This window comes from Rhinichthys klamathensis, unplaced genomic scaffold (assembly GCF_029890125.1).
Source record: "Rhinichthys klamathensis goyatoka isolate OS25496 unplaced genomic scaffold, OSU_Roscu_1.1 h1tg000184l_1, whole genome shotgun sequence".
Lineage (NCBI taxonomy): Eukaryota > Metazoa > Chordata > Actinopteri > Cypriniformes > Leuciscidae > Rhinichthys > Rhinichthys klamathensis.
The window spans coordinates 1,010,993-1,027,383 of NW_026606712.1; the positions used below are offsets into that span (position 1 = coordinate 1,010,993).

The following is a 16,391-nucleotide window of genomic DNA, read 5'->3' on the forward strand; positions in this document are numbered from 1 at the left end:
TCTGATTATTTGTTTATAGTTTTAGATTTTCCGAAAATATTTAAATTGTGAAACTACATGTAGGCTATTATTCTTTGCATTGTAAAATAAGTGTATTCAGAATCATGAAGTGCTCTAAAGCAGGTTTCCTTTAATAAAGCGATAATGAAAGCTTGTTTCCTAGGCAGACAGCTGGAGGCTTATAGACCGACACAAACGCGCTGTGTGGGAGGGAGAATGACAGCGGCTCTGTGGCTCTTCACCTTGGCAAGGAGGATATTTACACCGGAGAACCGAAACATCACCTCACGTATGATGAAAATACTTTATATGTAAAGAAGGGTTGTGGTTACACCGAATAACATGCGTATAAGGGAGGAAAGAGACATTTAATTGTTCGGGGGTAAGATTTAACCTGTTGTCTTTCTGATAACTGTATCGCTTTTGTCTCTCTAAATGATGCATGAGCGCTGCTAGATGAATAATGGAAAATATATGCTGCGATTTGATTGTGTGAGTAACAAGTCCCGTGAGAGCAACAAAGCACCTGAAAGAAAGCAGGCTACAGATAGCATAAAATGATGTGAGATTTTCTCGCAGGGATGGTATGTTTTGAAAAGAAGAAAGTGATTAAATTAGTGCTCACTGAAAGGCGCGTTGACTGCTGTTTTTTGCCATACTTCTAAATTGTAGTGGACTACTAGTGCACGATTAGTTCATTTTTCATACGTAAGTTTTCACTTTACGTTTTTTTCATAACATTTTTAACACAAATTTCAGAGATTTAACTTGTGCTAAACACACAGCAACACTAGGCTATCACAACAAAGCACGCGAGCATCAGGTCCTTTGATTGTTCCTCTTACATCATTCGTCTGCCTTCATCAGCCCATTTTCTATATTATTGCCTCTCCGCATCATTTTGGAAAGCTTTTTATACATGTCTATATATTAATTTCCTTGTTTGTGCTCATCATTGTCATCTAGCCTATAGAAAATGGCTGTAAATAAGTGGAGTAAAATGAGCCTGACAGACCTTGACAGTTCGTTCAGGAGCAGGTGTTGCTCTGTGCTTTTTATTTGCACGTTTCAGCACTGTTTGTTGACATATAGTATCTTAGTTAAACAGCATGAGCCACTATGATACTATATGCTACATGACAGCTTGGTGGATGTGATGTACGTCTTTGTGTTTGGTTACAAACTCGTACTGTGTAAATTATTGACAATGAACAATTCCATTTGGTTTGTTCATCACTCACTCAATGCAACACAGTCGGATAAGGCACAAAATGTGCCTAACCGCTCTCTAGTCAGTGACGTAACACTGATATCAAAGATTGCTTTTCTTTTGATCCAGTCATGCATTGCTAGCCTCCTTTAAAGGACGCACTGGCAGATTTCCAAGATGAAGAAGATTTCAGTAGCACGTCCAACAGTGGCATCTTGGCCAAGGCTCTGCTCGCTGGAAGTGCCTAATTTGCATTAACAGAATAGATTTTTTGAGATAGCCTACTGTCCCTTCCTAAAATAGAACACATAGGGATGCAATATATCCCTTGACAATTCATCAGCAATGATGCACACACATGCATATGCAAACAGATGTACAGAGGACGTTACTTGGACTTGCACATAGGCATACAACATATAGCCAAAAGTGAAATGTCACATAGCATGGTCGACTTAACAGAAAGTGGCTTGAGGCTGCTCTTCACATGCTTTTATTACACTTCACTGTTCAGTCGCTAGAGCCAATTTGACATCACAGGCCCCTTTCATCTCAACTGATAATGCCTATAATAATGCCTATAATGCGCGTATTGAACTTTATTTACATCAGGAATACGTGCAAAATAAAAACACAAAATACATGTAACTATATTTAAGGATTGTTTATTTTTTTGAAGGTATTGTTAAGATTAATCAGAGTTTCATCATCTCATGTGATTCTGTTACATGGGGCTTCGTATTATTAAAAGACTTTAAAATGAAATATCTTAGCTATACTTTTACATTTTGAGGTTGATTAAAACTAAAAATCTAGATATTTATAGTTTTGTATGTAATGTGTTGCATCTAATCTGTTTTGTAAGTTGCTGGCACATAAATAATTTGCATCCTCTTATAGATCATATTTATTGCACTGTTAAAAAAAGGCCTTTTTGAAAGACATCTCGGGGACTATGGGCTCAAAAGGAGTAGAGAGACGTAAACAGGCCACCCCTGGCCAGACCCCCGAGGGCAATGTGGTGATGAGCTTCAGTTTCGAAAGCTATCAGCTGGAGGAAGAGGACTGCCAGGTGAAAGACATCTCTGATAAAGGAGTGCTGGCCCTTTCAGAACCTGGTGAGTCTCTGCTGCATATGATGTGCCTCAATGTAAAATTGTCATCTGAGTCACTATTTCGTATTTGGTTGGGCAAGGATGAAGACTCACCTTGGTTGGAAAGGGTACATTACTTGGCATGTATGCCAGGTCTAATCATGTTAGGTGGAGAGTCTGTTGTCCCCTCATGTTGTCTGGTTACAAGGTCATGCTTATTAAATCAATGGATCAGGAGAACAGGTTACTCCATGATCTTTGGTAAAAGCTAAATATATAATAAGTTATATTTTACATTTGATATATGCACTAAAGACAGCAAGAGGCACAAAAGTGCTAAAAGTGCTTCCATCAATCAGTTCCTCGTCCAGACAGACAGAGAGAGAGAGAGAGAGAGAGAGAGAGAGAGAGAGAGAGAGAGAGAGAGAGAGAGAGAGAGAGAGAGAGAGAGAGAGAGAGAGAGAGAGAGAGAGAGAGAGAGAGAGAGAGAGAGAGAGAGAGAGAGAGAGAGAGAGAGAAGCAAAATGTCAAATGTCTCATACATATGCATAAATATACTTCAAAGAGACTGCAGACAGGCTGGGAGCCAAATATTTAAAATGCATATATTTTGAAATGTCACACAAATAAAACATAGATGGGACAGTGTTTCTAACTATGACTTGTTGTTTGCGCATACAAATGTGTGTGATTTCTGTGCATAGTGTTTGAAGAACCTATTCCAGACGACCGTTACCATGGGATCTATTTTGCCATGCTCCTGGCTGGAGTGGGCTTCCTGCTGCCTTACAATAGCTTCATTACAGACGTTGACTACCTGCATCATAAATTTCAAGGTACTCCATTCAATTTATGCCTCATAACTTACCAAAACTGTGAAATTAATGAATTCACTTGATTTATGTTAATTATTGTGATTTGTATTTGTATATCCTCCTGGGACCCAGGAATACTCTTTTGTCCACTGTAGTGGACATTCTGTTTTAGGGAATATCTCTGACGCCATACATGCCACAGTCTGGATGTCCTGTAAAGAGCACATTCAGGGCTTTTCAAAGATACCAAATGTTTGGAGGTTTTACCATGACAACAACTTTTACTTGGTCTTTAAAAATGACTGACATTAATTTGGTGATCACATTTAGCACTCTTATTGAAATATGATGATATTTTGTAATTATCATTTAAATCGGACTCATTTTCAAATTGTTTGCCATGAATCAACATCTCAGGAAAATCTTATAGGGTTTCTAATCAAAATATGACTTTCTGTTACAAAACAGGGCATTGATTTCATACATGTCCACTGTAGTGGACACCAGGCATTTTGGGAGACACATAGAGAATAGCGAAATAATAATTATGTGTTAGTATTCATATGAAATATTAGATATTATTATGAAAATGTTGCCAATTATTACTCCCATTACTACATTTCTTTTTTCATCACATGTTGCCCCAAGAACACATTAATATGCAAATTAGATACAGTGTATAAATATATGGGTTTTGAATGGGTCTACCCATGTATGGTCATTTTACCCACATATTGCATTAAGTAAAATTGTATGTCAATTAATTCCCTTACATCTTTCATAACAGTTGAGAATCATCTTTATACAAAGTTTGGTTTTAAAAAATCCTGAAAACCTAAAAATCCTATTGTTTTTGCCTATACATGTCATTTGCCTATACATGTCATGTCATTTTATATAAGTCCTGGTGTCCACTACAGAGGCATAGCATAACATTTGAATAAACTATATTTAAAAATCCATTTGTTTCTTATGCTCTAAACAATGTAATGACATGAACAAAAATGCTAAATTCTCAGGAGGATATATAAAATCTAAATATACAATTTATTTTTTACAAATATCTACAGGTCCTTCTCAAAAAATTAGCATATTGTGATAAAGTTCATTATTTTCCATAATGTAATGATAAAAATTAAACTTTCATATATTTTAGATGCATTGCACACCATCTGAAATATTTCAGGTCTTTTATTGTTTTAATACTGATGATTTTGGCATACAGCTCATGAAAACCCCAAATTCCTGTCTAAAAAAATTAGCATATCATGAAAAGGGTCTCTAAACAAGCTATTAACCTAATCATCTGAATCAACTAATTAACTCTAAACACCTGCAAAAGATTCCTGAGGCTTTTAAAAACTCCCAGCCTGTTTCATTACTCAAAACCGCAATCATGGGTAAGACTGCCGACCTGACTGCTGTCCAGAAGGCCATCATTGACACCCTCAAGCAAGAGGGTAAGACAGAAAGAAATTTCTGAACAAATAGGCTGTTCCCAGAGTGCTGTATCAAGGCACCTCAGTGGGAAGTCTGTGGGAAGGAAAAAGTGTGGCAACTTTTTTACTGTAATTTTGATCAATTACATGCAGCCTTAGAGAGCAAAAATCATACCGACCCCAAATGTTTAAACAGTAGTGTAGACTGTAAATATAATATAAATCAGAAGATTTGTGAATTTTGATGAATTTTAAATATAAAACAAATGATCAGCAGAAGGTACAACTTGCAACTCGGGTTGTGAATGGGTGATTTCTTCCACAGCTCTTTAGGTTAACATTTTAATCTCACGATAACTGTTAACTTGTTATTACTATGATCTTTCTTTTAAAACAAATCCAAAAAGTCTCAAACATCTGATTATGTTAATATTTCAGGTCTGATATCTGAAAATGCACGAATCTTCTCTTTGTGGTTTGTGCAATCAATTTGGTAATCATTTCCTCTTTGTCTTTTGTGCCCTTCAGGAACATCTATCGTGTTTGACATGGGTTTAACATATATTCTAGTGGCCCTAGTGGCTGTGATCCTAAACAATGTCCTGGTGGAGATGCTGAGCCTGCACACCAGGATCACTGTGGGTGAGTCTGTTTATCTAGAGAACAAAGGGATGGGGGAGGAGGCCGCTGATCGACCTGAGACAGCTGCTGGCCTGAGGGGAAAGCTGCATCACTCATCTGAACCTGAAGAATAACACTCGCAAAATACTGTGAAATGCAGTCTAAGAAGATGGATCACATATAATGGAAACGGGAGAAAAACAAAGGGAAAGTGGTTGATGACACCACAAAAACACACACTGCCACAAACCCTTCACTAGTGACCGTCAAGAATGGGAGCAATCAGGAAATAATTTCATGCTTTTAAAGAAATAGTTCACCTAAAAATGAACGTTCTGTCATTATACTTACCCTCATGTGGTTTCAAACCTGTAAGGGGCCGAATAATGCTAGATTGTGCTACCAACACTATATTTGTTTTAAGGGTAGGTATGGGTGTTAATAAAGCCTCAAACCACATGAATATGATTCTGGTAGTACAATCTGAGAGGTAGCATTTTTCGCTATCGAATTCTGCTACCTACTGTTTTAATGGGAGGTAGAGGGTAGCACAAATCATCAGAAGACCTGCCAATACAGAATGTGTTTTTTCCATTCCACTACTCTAGTATTCCATTGTTTTTCAATGTAAACACGTGCTAGTCTTTAACCATTGCGCTCGCATCTTTTACAGCGTTTCGCGCATGACTCAAGTTAAAATAAGTTTAACTTTTAAAAAAACGCATCTCTAGGCTGGGCATTTTTTTACTCAACTCTCTGTGTGAATGGCCCCTATGCCTTTTTTTCTTCTTCTGTGGAACACACAAGATGAAAATTTGAAAAATGTCTCAGTTTTTTGTCCATAGGCTCTTAGAAAAAAAGGTTGACTATAGAACCTTGGATTCTTGACTTTTTGGATTCTTGATTCTTTTGCCAAAAAGGTTCTATATAAGGTGAAATGTCCTTAACTATTGCATTACTTTTATGAAGTAATAAAGTGATAAAGTATGTTTACGATCCGTTTATTTCATGAAGTTTAGTTTAAAATAAAAATTAATTAAAACAAAATTAATTAATTAAAGCTAAATTCATAAAATTACCCCATGATGGGAACCCATAAAAGGTTCTATGCATAGTACTGTATATAAAGCACCTGACCGAATCCTTTAAAGGTTCTATATAGAACCTTTTTTTCTAAGAGTGTACAGTGTCAGGTTTTTTTTTTTGGACCCCATTAACTTTCATTACATGGACAAAAACACTAAGACATTTTTTAAAATGCATTTTTGTGTCCCACAGAAGAAAGAAAGTCATACAAGTTTGGAACGTTAGGGTGAGTCAGTGATTTTTGGGTAAACGATCCCTTTAAGAGCCCTCCAAAACCAAATCAGGCCTGTTAAAACATCTACTATGAAATATTCAATGATATTACTTGCAAACATAGTTTGATTTTGAGCTGTGCTATATCAGATTTGTTTATATCTGAGTTCATCTCTTGCAGGTTACCTCTTTGCACTTGGACCTCTGTTTTTTGTCACTATTTTTGATGTGTGGCTGGAGAAGTTCACCACAAAACAGGCGTATGTCATCAATCTGATGTCTATGGGCACTGTGGCATTTGGATGTACAGGTATTTTCCTTTCCGCAGAATCATGTTGGGCTGAGTTAGGCTCAGAACATTGTGTTCTCAAACATTTCCATCCATAACAGTCTTTTACCCTGTTGTGTCTCCAGTGCAGCAGTCCAGTTTCTATGGATACATGGGGATGCTTCCCAAGCGCTACACACAGGGCGTGATGACCGGAGAGAGTAAGAGGCTTTTTGTCATCAAATGTGGTTATGAAAAACCATGATGTTTGAAAAACCAAACTGCAAAAACAAGATTCTCATTGTTTTTTTGTTTTTTGTGTGTGTGTGTGTGTGTGTGTGTAGGCACGGCAGGAGTAATCATTTCACTCAGCCGAATCTTCACCAAACTACTGATCAAAAACGAAAGGGAGAACACCATCATCTTCTTCGTCATTTCCATCTGTATGGTGCTGGTTTGTTTTGTCCTGCACATGCTGGTGCGACGGACACGTTTTGTCCAATACTACACGAGTCTGGCACGACAGGGCCTGTCCCATGCCAAAGACCACTCACACCATGGAACCCAGTACCAGGTCCACCATGATGTAATTACAGAAGAAGTAAGATTTGTAAGTTTTGCATGTCAAATGTGAGAAGGACATATTAAGATGAACCTGTTTGTGGCCTTTCTCCAATAGTGATTCTGTTATTGTTCTGAACTAGCAAATGGCATTTTCACCACATCTCAAAAAAAAAAATTAAAAAAAAAATTCAGTTTGTGGTGGACATGAGATTTAAAAAAAAAAGTGGAATAGTCTCAGACTCCTTGATTTCTTTAAGGCTAACTTTTTAACAATTTCTATATTTTTACAGCTTTACTGGCAATGACACACATTATAAACATACATTAATATTAACATCTATTTTGTATTGATATGTATTGATATAAATATATTAATAAATTAATTATAAAATTAAAACATTAAAAATACAATTTGTACATATTAGCTATATAATATATCATAATCTAACAATATATAAAAAAAAATATGAAATGCAATTTGCTAATATATACATGTAAAAATATATATAATACATAAATAATATGTAGATATTTATATAGATAGCTTATTTCAAGCATGATGTTTACTAATGTTTACTTCTTTGTAGGCAAGTGCACTAACTATTCTAAGATTAAAAGTGTGGAACAAGGGTAAAACAATTAAATATATATCCGACAGGATCCGAAATAGAAGCTTAGCTAAATTAAAAAGTTTATTAGAAAGTAAAAGGTTGATGTGCCTGTAGTCATCAAACCCATATAAGCAACTTTAAGATGAGCAGGGTTAAGGCCCGTTCACATCACAACTATAACGATAACAATATCCAGCTGATGAATGATAAAAACATTGACAGCCAATCTGAATCCATGCTGATTTAAAGAGCTTGAGCTTGAGCACGACACCAGCAGACAATAAACAGAACGTTATCGTCAGCTGGTGTGGACACTAATATAGTTATTGATATAGTTATCGTTCTAGTTGTGAACGGGCCTTTAACCCAGTCATATGGTTTGAGTGTGTCCACAATGTGCTCTAGCTTTCTCATACTTTTGCTTTAAGTGTAACAGTCCAACATCTGAGGTCCGTTTTTGCAGGCGAAAGTCCCCAAGAACTCTCTGTGTAAATTAGACAAACCTTCTCTGCATACTCAGCAGTGTTTTCTGTAAAATCCCACATAACTTCATTCTATTTGTGCCGGTCAGTGCTCTCTGAGACTGAGAAGGACACAGGGAGAGCATGATTTAAGTGCTCACTGCTCACAGGCAGAGTAATATATGAAAGCACTTCAGAGTAACCTCATGTTTTTCCTGTGGGTGACAGGCTGAGCACTCAGCCGTTTCTCCCCTCAAGATTTCTTCATATTTATCTAGAAATTCCCTGTTTAGAAATCCTAAATGATTTCTATCATAATTGGAAATTGATCCTAAATTCTCCATGAATGTATGTTCTAAGAATCAAAACAGATTCTAATGGATTCCCTATTTTATTTCTATTATTAATTATTTCTTACATTTTATATTATTTTTTATTATTGTTCGATCCGGTCTTTAGAATTGGTCCAAATTCAATTTATGAGAAAATAATTAATGAAAAATTAAATTAAAGATTTTTTTGTCTGGCCAGGATTAACAGCTGGTTTTTAAAGTATAGCAAAGACAAAATGCCCAAAATGAGACAGTATTTGTATCTTAAAGATTCTCTCTGTTAGTCATTGCTGTGTATTTATTTTTGATGTATGCAATGCTCTTCTATGCTAGAGCTTAAAGGTGTAGCTAGCTACTCTGAAGGGGTATTTCTCCTGAGCAGTTCCCTGTCTGTGCTGCCGTGGGACCCGAATGCTCTTGTTTTATTCTCAGCAAATTAAGGAGAGTGGTTTTACTAGCTCAGCCAGACACTTAATCAAGTAATGGTCCTCCTCACAAAGCCCCTGCAGAAATGCAAGTTCATCAAGAGAAGAATTATAATATCTGAATTCAGTGCACGCTCTTACAAAGTTGCAATGACCTGCTTGATGTGTTAGATTTTGCTACATGTATTAGTGAATGCAAGGTTGCCATACTGAACTAAAAACAATTATTGATGGTCACTCCACTGTCCTATGCAGATATAATGTATTCAGTGTGAATTGTTCAGATGTCCTGTCTGTTTTCAAGGGTAATGGTGCAGTGGGCTCCTCCCCAGCTGAAGACGGATGCACAGATTTTGCTGGAGAAAACACTTACGTAAGATTTGACGTTCCCAAACCAAAGATTAAACGGAGCTGGCCAGGCATCAAAGGTGTGATCTAATTTACAATACTTTATTTTATATATTACTCCTCATCCATGTTACAAAGAATGTATGATTTAAGGATGCATCAATATTACAATTCTGTCCTAAACTGATTATTATAAATTATTTTCATGTCATGCCCAATAACCGAGTGGTTGATATCAAAAACCTATATTATTTTGTCTAAATAAATAAAAATAAAACACTAAAATGCCTTTTTTAAATACTACAAATTAATTAAGGCACAACAACATTATAATGTACAATTTGAAGTCATTAGGAGATCTATATTATTGGTGTTAAATTAAGTGTTTTTAAAGACTGACTATAAGTAAGCATTAGGTCACCTCAAACGTAATGTTAAAATATAAACTGTAAATATGTCAGTGTAAATATATGTATGTAATTTTTTCAGATAACTTATATGTTACTGTTACCGATATATTGTGCATTCCTAATAAGCTAAAAGTTGCATATATTCTACCGTTTAAAAGTTTAGGTACATTTTTGGTCACTTTTTGAATTAAGTCTCTTATGCTCACAATGGCTGCATTTATTTGTGACAGTAAAAAACGTAATATTGAGAAATATTACTACAATTTGGAATATATATTTGTATGTAAATATATATTTAAAATATAATTTATCCTTGTGATGGTAAACCTGAATTTTCAGCATCATTACTTCAGGGCCTAATGGAGTTCTGTATAGAGTGTACAAGAGTGCTTCAGGAGTTCTACCAATTCTGTGGAAATTGATAAAAGTGGCATTGGAAAAACATGTTGTATCTAGAGCATGGCGCAGAGCAGGTGGAGTCTTTATACCTAAAGAAAAAGATGCAACAAGCATCAGTCAGTTTCGTCCTATTTCACTATTAAACGTTGAAAGCAAGATTTTCTTCAGCATTATTGCTCAGAGATTGTCAACCTACCTATTAAAGAATGGCTTCATTGACACTTCAATACAAAAAGCGGGCATTCCAGGGTTCTCAGGATGCTTAGAGCACATCAATGTGATCTGGCAACAAATTCAATCAGCTAAAAAGGAGAGGAAGGAGCTCCATGTGACATTCCTGGATTTGGCTAATGCATATGGTTCAGTGCCACATGAGCTTCTTTGGGCAGCATTTGATTTTTTTCAGTGTACTGATGACAATAATAAATTTAGTGAAAGCCTACTTTGGAGATTTGCAATTTAGTTTCTCAACTTCAGAATTCAGCACTACATGGCAATGCTTAGAGGTTGGAATAATGGCAGGATGCACCATTTCTCCACTGGCTTTTACCATGGCAATGGAAGTAATCATTTGGGCATCAAAATGGGTTGTAGGAGGAGAGCGCTTGGCTTCTGGGATGCGACTACCACCAATCAGAGCATACATGGATGACATGACAACCATGACTACAACAGTAGCCTGCACTAATCGGTTATTGGGTAAATTAACCGATAACATTGAATGGGGACGAATGAAATTTAAGCCCTCTAAATCAAGGAGTGTCTCTATAATTAAAGGCAAAGTAGTAGATAAAACATTCTTCATTAATGGTGAGGCAATACCAACAGTGTCTGAGAAGCCAGTGAAGAGTCTTGGGAGATGGTACGATGGGGATCTAAAGGACACAGTTCGGGTGGGAGAAGTTAGACGACAAGCAGTGGAAGGGTTGAAGAGCATGAACAGCTGTGCTCTACCTGGCAAACTAAAACTCTGGTGCTTTCAGTTTGGTCTACTGCCGAGGTTGCTGTGGCCACTGACTGTGTACGAGGTTTCTTTGACAACAGTGGATAAGCTGGAAGCTTTAATAAGTTAATACATCAGGAAATGGTTGGGAGTTCCACGCTGCCTCAGCAGAGTGGGACTTTATAATAAAGGAATATTGTAGCTGCCAGTCTCTGCTTTAACCGAGGAGTTTAAGTGTGCCAAGGTCAGACTGGAAATTACCTTAGTAGAGTCACGCGACAAATGTGTAAGGGAGGCAGCACCTGTATTAAAAACTGGAAGAAAGTGGTCAGCAAAGAAAGCTGTGGAAGATGCAAAGGCTGACCTTCAAATTGGTGATATCGTGGGACAGGTACAACATGGAAGAGGGGGTTTTGGGCTCAGTTTAGCTCCTCCTAAATGGCACAAGGCAGGCCCAGCTCAAAGGAGGAAGCTGGTAGTCAACGAGGTGCGAAAGCAGGAGGAGAGGATGAGGTGTATAAAGGCCATTTCCCTGGCCAAGCAGGGAGAGTGGATGAGATGGGAGAGTGTGGAACAATGCAAAATGGGCTGGCAAGACCTTTGGTCAATGGAAGAGAGTAGGATCAGTTTCCTTATCAGGTCAATATATGATGTTCTCCCATCACCACAGAACCTAAACCTTTGGGTAGGAGAGGATCCCTCTTGTCCTTTGTGTTCATCACCTGCCACATTAAGGCACATTTTGACAGGATGTAAGGTGGCTCTTAGCCAAGGTCGGTTTACTCGGCGTCATGACCAGGTACTGCGATGTTTGGCTCTAGCATTGGAAGACAAGCGTAACATGACCAATAAGTTGCCACCTGTTCTAGCAAAACATTACACACAGAAGACAATATTCCTCCGCCGGGTTTATCCAGTGGAAGTGGGTTGTCGAGGACTTGTGGCACACTCTACAACCCGGTTTCTCAGAGACGTCGGATTCAGTGGCCAAGAGTTGCGTCGCACAGTGAAGAACTTATCTGAAGCAGCAGAAAGGAGCAGCAACTGGCTGTGGTTGAGACGGAAAGATTCTAGCTGGCTGTGTACAGGCCGCCACACTACGCTACGGTTTCGAAGAATACTTGAAAAACGTGAAGAGTCTGTTGGATTATTTTTATAGTTTGCATAGTTATCATAGTTATTACAATCCTGTGTACTGTATTTTGCATGAATGAGGATTTGTGTTGGACAGATATTGTTGTGTTTTGCGGTAGGTAGAATGCCATACGGAACCGTTGCAACTGAACCTGCTTTAAAGACGACAGTGGGGCTTCGACAGCTTTAGTCAAACGGATTGGCGCGTATGGTCGGGTTGCGGTGAGATTGTGGCGTTACAGATTGTGGTTAGGTCACATCAAGGGTTTATGTCACTGAACTACAAGGAAGGAGCAACCTCAGCAGCAGGAGGGATCTCAAGCACAATAGAAAGAAACGCTGATGTACAGGCAAGTAAGCTGGGCTGAGTTGAGTGGGGGACGGAGGGGGGTGACTCTGGGATGCCAGAATTACTTTCAAGCTCTCTTGAGGTGTCGTGGGCTAGTCGACGAAACGCTGAGGACGGAAGGTACCAACTTGAAGACTCCAGAGATGTACCCTACTCAGCTCAATCCAGACGGTTGTCGTGCTGATCCGCTGGGGAGACCGCACTGTGACCGCTCACCCCGGAGCCAGCATCGCAGCCGTTGTGTGTGCTGAAGCGCCAAGAAATATACTTCAGCCATTAACACCAGACACGGAAGGATATTCACATCACCATATAGAAGGTAGCGTAAATGGATGGAGACGCATAGGTTACTGTAAAGCTACGTCTCAGTTGGTGCCTATCTTGGCGAAGGTTTTAACATCTACTCTCGTGTAATGGAAATCAAATAATCCAGTCTTCAGTGTCACATGATCCTTCAGAAATCATTCTAATATGCTGATTTGCTGCTCAAAAAACATTTCTTATTATTATCAGTTTTTTCAGGATACCTTTGATATAAAGTTCAAAAGAACAGCATTTATTTGAAACATTATAAATGGCTTTACTGTCACTAGTAATCTAATGCATCCTTGCTGAATAAATCTTACTGACCTCAAACCTTTGAACGGTAGTGTATACTGTCAAAAGCACCTAATTTTCATGTTATTGGGTTAATCGAGCAATGACCCCCCTCTGTTGCAGACATGATCCTGCATCGTTATGTGGTTGCCAGGGTGATCTGGACTTACATGCTGTCTATTGCCGTCACTTACTTCATCACGTTGTGTCTTTTTCCTGGACTGGAATCTGAGATCAGGAATGTCACAATGGGGGAATGGCTGCCCATCCTGATCATGGCCACCTTCAACATATCCGACTTTGTGGGCAAAGTATGTTCAGAGACATGGTGACATAACAGAGTATTTGTCGCTTTGAACGTTCTCTGAAATCATTTGATGTCTAATCTCGTCTGTCCGTGTGTAGATCTTGGCAGCCATACCGTATGAATGGAACGGAACTCGTCTTCTCTTCTGCTCCTGTGTGCGAGTAGTTTTCATCCCTCTGTTCATCCTGTGTGTGTATCCCGCTCAGAAGCCCACCTTCAGCCACCCGACATGGCCTTGCATCTTCTCTCTCTTCATGGGCATCACTAATGGCTACTTTGGCAGTGTTCCCATGATTCATGCTGCAGGCAAGGTGGCACCTGAGCAGAGGGAGCTGGCAGGTAAATGTACCACTCCGTTTAGATTCATGCAGTATAAATCCAGATGAACAGGTGCTTGTATACAAGTCTAAACCTTCAGAAAGATGCATTTATAATCTCCTCTCTAAAGATGCAGTAGGCAGTACATTTAGTTTGCGTTTTTTTGTCCTACAGGTAACATAATGACTGTGTCCTACATGACTGGACTGATGTTGGGCTCTGTGGTCTCCTATGCTGCCTACAGTTTCACCGCTTCAAGCTCCATCTTACACTCAGAGACTGGCTACAACTTCACCCAGGGGTACTAGTACCCTATAGTCCAAGCCAAAAAAACATGTCTGTTCCTGTCATCAATCTCATCAGGCAGCACCTTTGCCACACTGTGTAGCAACTCCGCAGTTCCCATAAATCAGACCTCTGCTGCAGGCTTCTTTTGGCCCACCTGCAATGCTCTGTGCCTGTGAATGTAGTCAAATAGATGAAGAAACAAGCTTTGACACTGTAAAGAGTTATATATATGTGTTCTAAGTTGTGTTGCCTCTTTTTTTCTCTGAGAGTGTTTTCTTCATGTTGCCAAATGTTCTTTTGACGGCGCTTTGGTTAAGATGCCAAATGTTAGTTGTGTGGTGATAAAGCTGGCACCACTGTGAAAATCACTGGGGTTTCTTCTGGTTTAAAGTCTTGACTCCACATTTTGTGGTGTTATATGGTATTGACAGACAAACATGAACGTACATTCTGACAGGACTGAGGAACTGTACTAGATGAGGGTCATTATGTCTGGATGCATGTAAAAGAGATTTGCCGAAAAGAAAATCATAGTCAGTGCAATGTGGATACTGGACCTTTTTGCTAAAGCTAACTGAATGTAAACATATCTAAATAAATCTTTTTTTTTCTTTGTAAACTTTCTTGCATTTTTCTTGTAGAATTTTTTTAGTAAAGTTATCTTCATTTGGGGTGTGTGACAGTATTATTTTAAAACTGCAGTCAAGTCACCTTTGTTTATATAGCGCTTTATACAATACAGATTGTTTCAAAGCAGCTTTACAGTGATAAACAGGAACATATCGATTCCATGAAAAGCAACAATGCTGTAAAGCAGTAGCCTACTAAAAAGAAAATAGTATCATTGTTCAGTTAAAGTCAATTCGGTGTTGATTCAGTTCTGTTTAATAGCTGAGTAAAGTTCATCAATTATGGATTGAGTTAAATTCAACTATAGCTAAGAGCCCTGCACAAAATAGTAATGTCATCTTAAACCCAGTTCAGTTATCATCCAATAGTATCAGTGTTGTCAAATCAATAATATTGCTGAATATTAAGTGTCCCTAACTAAACAAGCCAGAGGCAACTGGCATGTATCCCAAACTCCATTGGTGACAGAAATGGAGAGAGAGAAAAACAACTTGGGAGAAAGCAGGCTGAGTCAGGGGTTCTCCTCTGGCCAAACGAACGAACAAGGTATGATTGATTCCCGGCTGAATCACAAGTCAGATTGTGGATTGATGCCATTCAGTATATTTCATCCAGTTCATAAAATACCATCACATCCATTTTTCAAATGACAAAATCCTTACATGAAAGATTAACTGTAAGATTTAATAAACCTGATTATATTTTGGAGCTGCAGTTCACTTTATGACATCAGGCCTATACATTAAGAAAATGTACTGCTGCAAGCATATTTAATATTATGGCTCCTTCCCACACAATTTACATGCTGCTAAAATCATTTAGAATAGCATAGATTCATATTTAAAGGGGTAGTCTGCCCACAAATGAAAATTCAGCATCATTTACTCGCCCTCAAATTGATCCAAACCTGTATGTATTTTTTGCTTAAAGGGACAGTTCAGCCACTGTCAAATGAAATTTGAATGAAAATTCTAGAATTTTCACCCACAAATCTTTTCATTTGTGGGTGTGAACTATCCCTTTAAGAGTCCCCTTTTCGAGACTTAAGTAACTTTAACTTTTTATGTCACATTGGAGCCTAGGGCTGTCACAGTGGGACATATAAGATGTCTATAAGACACATATTTCAGTAATATCAATTAGATCGCGGGCCATTTTTTATGTGTAAGGGTTAATGCCTGACGAGGTGTCCATTGTCAGGTAGGGACTTTAAGCAATAGCCTCTGGTGGAACGGCAACGGCATTCTGGCGTTCCATTGCGCATGCGCAACTTCTGCTACTTCGCGACGTTCTACTGTAACCGTCTACTACGGGAGAACAGCTGATTTGCCGTAGTCGCTACTACGTGAAAGATTAAGAAAGTTAATGTTATGTTTTATGGTATGTGGCATTGCAAATTTTGTTTATGTAGGCCTATCATTAAATGCCCAAAGCAACCCTTTCCTGCTTTTTAAAATCACTTTCTTTATTTGTTTTTTGTCAAATGATTAAATTATCCTCTACGCCGTACTCTTTACTGTTGCTTAGTG

At 38.3% G+C, this 16,391-nt stretch overlaps 1 protein-coding gene across 3 annotated transcripts; it reads left to right on the forward strand.

The window, feature by feature from the left end:
- The first annotated feature begins 188 nt into the window (after window positions 1–188).
- On the forward strand, window positions 189–14,851 carry slc29a4a (solute carrier family 29 member 4a). 3 transcript variants are annotated; one of them, XM_056261636.1, is made up of 11 exons: window positions 189–382; window positions 2,139–2,328; window positions 3,009–3,140; window positions 5,087–5,200; window positions 6,660–6,788; window positions 6,893–6,967; window positions 7,091–7,356; window positions 9,444–9,567; window positions 13,443–13,630; window positions 13,725–13,965; window positions 14,119–14,851. In XM_056261636.1, exons 2-11 carry the CDS (start codon window positions 2,166–2,168, stop codon window positions 14,250–14,252), a joined length of 1,566 nt encoding a protein of 521 aa, XP_056117611.1. In that variant the 5' UTR covers window positions 189–382; window positions 2,139–2,165; the 3' UTR covers window positions 14,253–14,851. The 3 variants fall into 3 exon arrangements, with proteins under 3 accessions (XP_056117611.1, XP_056117610.1, XP_056117612.1); XM_056261635.1 differs by having other exon boundaries at window positions 322–394; window positions 2,127–2,328; XM_056261637.1 differs by having other exon boundaries at window positions 322–394; window positions 2,127–2,328; window positions 7,091–7,347.
- Window positions 14,852–16,391: the final 1,540 nt, after the last annotated feature.

What these genes read in the sequence shown, in the direction of transcription:
- slc29a4a (XM_056261636.1), top strand. Translation starts at nt 2,166, where the DNA reads ATGGGCTCAAAAGGAGTAGAGAGACGTAAACAGGCCACCCCTGGCCAG. An exon ending in CCTGCATCATAAATTTCAAG is followed by an intron (nt 3,141 to 5,086) that starts GTACTCCATTCA and finishes TGTGCCCTTCAG; the next exon opens with GAACATCTATCGTGTTTGAC. An exon ending in GCACACCAGGATCACTGTGG is followed by an intron (nt 5,201 to 6,659) that starts GTGAGTCTGTTT and finishes CATCTCTTGCAG; the next exon opens with GTTACCTCTTTGCACTTGGA.